At 56.6% G+C, this 1,320-nt stretch overlaps 1 protein-coding gene across 1 annotated transcript in view; it reads right to left on the bottom strand.

Annotated features, from left to right (window-relative positions):
* The window catches only part of gbx2 (gastrulation brain homeobox 2), a 2,751-nt gene extending 1,847 nt beyond the window's left edge, over positions 1–904 (bottom strand). Inside the window, exon 1 of the mRNA XM_014008551.1 lies at positions 142–904. Within this exon, the coding sequence (XP_013864005.1) occupies positions 142–616 (475 nt within the window). The 5' untranslated portion in view covers positions 617–904. The remainder of the gene's footprint in view (positions 1–141) is intronic.
* Positions 905–1,320: the final 416 nt, after the last annotated feature.

Below are 1,320 nucleotides of genomic sequence, written 5' to 3'. Positions count from 1 at the left end.
AATAATAAGAATGTAAAAATACAGTTTGAATAATTTTTGACCAAACGAAACCGAATCAAACGGATCTTCAAACACTGAAGAACCGGTTCTGGGTTTTGAACCACCTGGACTCGGTACCGGACACTTGACCCTGCAGCCTACCTGTGGACGTTTGGACCGGCGGTTCCGACTCGTGGAAAAGCGGCAGCGCGGACTCTTTCCCCGGCAGGAAACTCTTCCCGTCCTCTGGGTCCAGACGCAGGTCCTGCAGGGCCTGGGAGCCGAACTTCCGGACTTCGTGGTGCTGCTGGGCCGAGGAGAACCCGCTGGGCAGGGAGGCCATCAGAGTGGAGGTGAGACTCAGGTTCTGGGCCAAGCTGGAGCAGAACCCGCCCTGCAGGTTCGGGATCTGCGTGTGTGGGGGGTGCAGAGCCTGCTGCAGGCCCGGCGGGGGCGGGGGCGGCGGCTGCAGAACCACGGACCGGTACGGGACGAACATGGGGTACCCAGTGTAGACCAGGGGTCCCGGACCGGGCTGCGGGGGGGCCCCGATCAGAGAGTCGATGCTGAAGGCGGTGCTGGTTCCGAGCGGCCGCTGCATCACCATGAAGGCTGAAGGACTGAAGGCTGCGCTCATATGGACCCGAACCGGGCCGGAGCCGGAGCCGCTGGACTCAGCCGGACCTCAGAAGACAGATAATCCGATCAGAGATAAACATCCCGTCCAGAGTCCAGAACCGAACAGCTGGGTCCAACCGGACATGGACGGATAAGTGATGCTCCGTGCGCGGGTCAGTCGGTCTGGTTCCGCTCTGAGGACCGGGTCCGGCCTCTACAGACTGTCCTGTTCCTGAGAAACTGGTCCGGACTGTGTGGACTGTCCTCCTGCTGTGGACCGGGTCAGGTGAAGTGCGGGTCTCCCGGTCTGTAGAGGATTTAAACTGCGCTCCGGTCGGCTTGTTGGCTCCGCCCCCCTCGCTCTGTGATTGGTGGAACCTCAGAGCGAGGGGACTCGCTCTGAGGCATATGAGGCACATGATAGCGACTCTGTCTGTGGTCCTGATGAAGGTTCTGATGAAGGTTCTGACAGAACTCTGAGGCCCAGTCAGTCACACTGTGGGAAATACATAAGTTTTGGCAGCTTCAGTATTTATTTCTCAGTTTTTCTTCAATTATGTTTTAAAATCAAAACCAAACCTGGTTCTGAACATGAAATGATCAAACATCCCTCAGACCCAGTCGGCTGGACTTTAAATAARCTGGTTCCAGAACTTTTACAGGATTTTGACTTATTTTTACCTACAGTCTTGATTCTGGTGGAGGGCTGGTTCCTCTCAGACC

Source organism: Austrofundulus limnaeus, unplaced genomic scaffold (genome assembly GCF_001266775.1).
Source record: "Austrofundulus limnaeus strain Quisiro unplaced genomic scaffold, Austrofundulus_limnaeus-1.0 Scaffold51, whole genome shotgun sequence".
NCBI classification, from domain to species: domain Eukaryota; kingdom Metazoa; phylum Chordata; class Actinopteri; order Cyprinodontiformes; family Rivulidae; genus Austrofundulus; species Austrofundulus limnaeus.
This window is presented reverse-complemented; position numbering and strand designations above follow the sequence as displayed.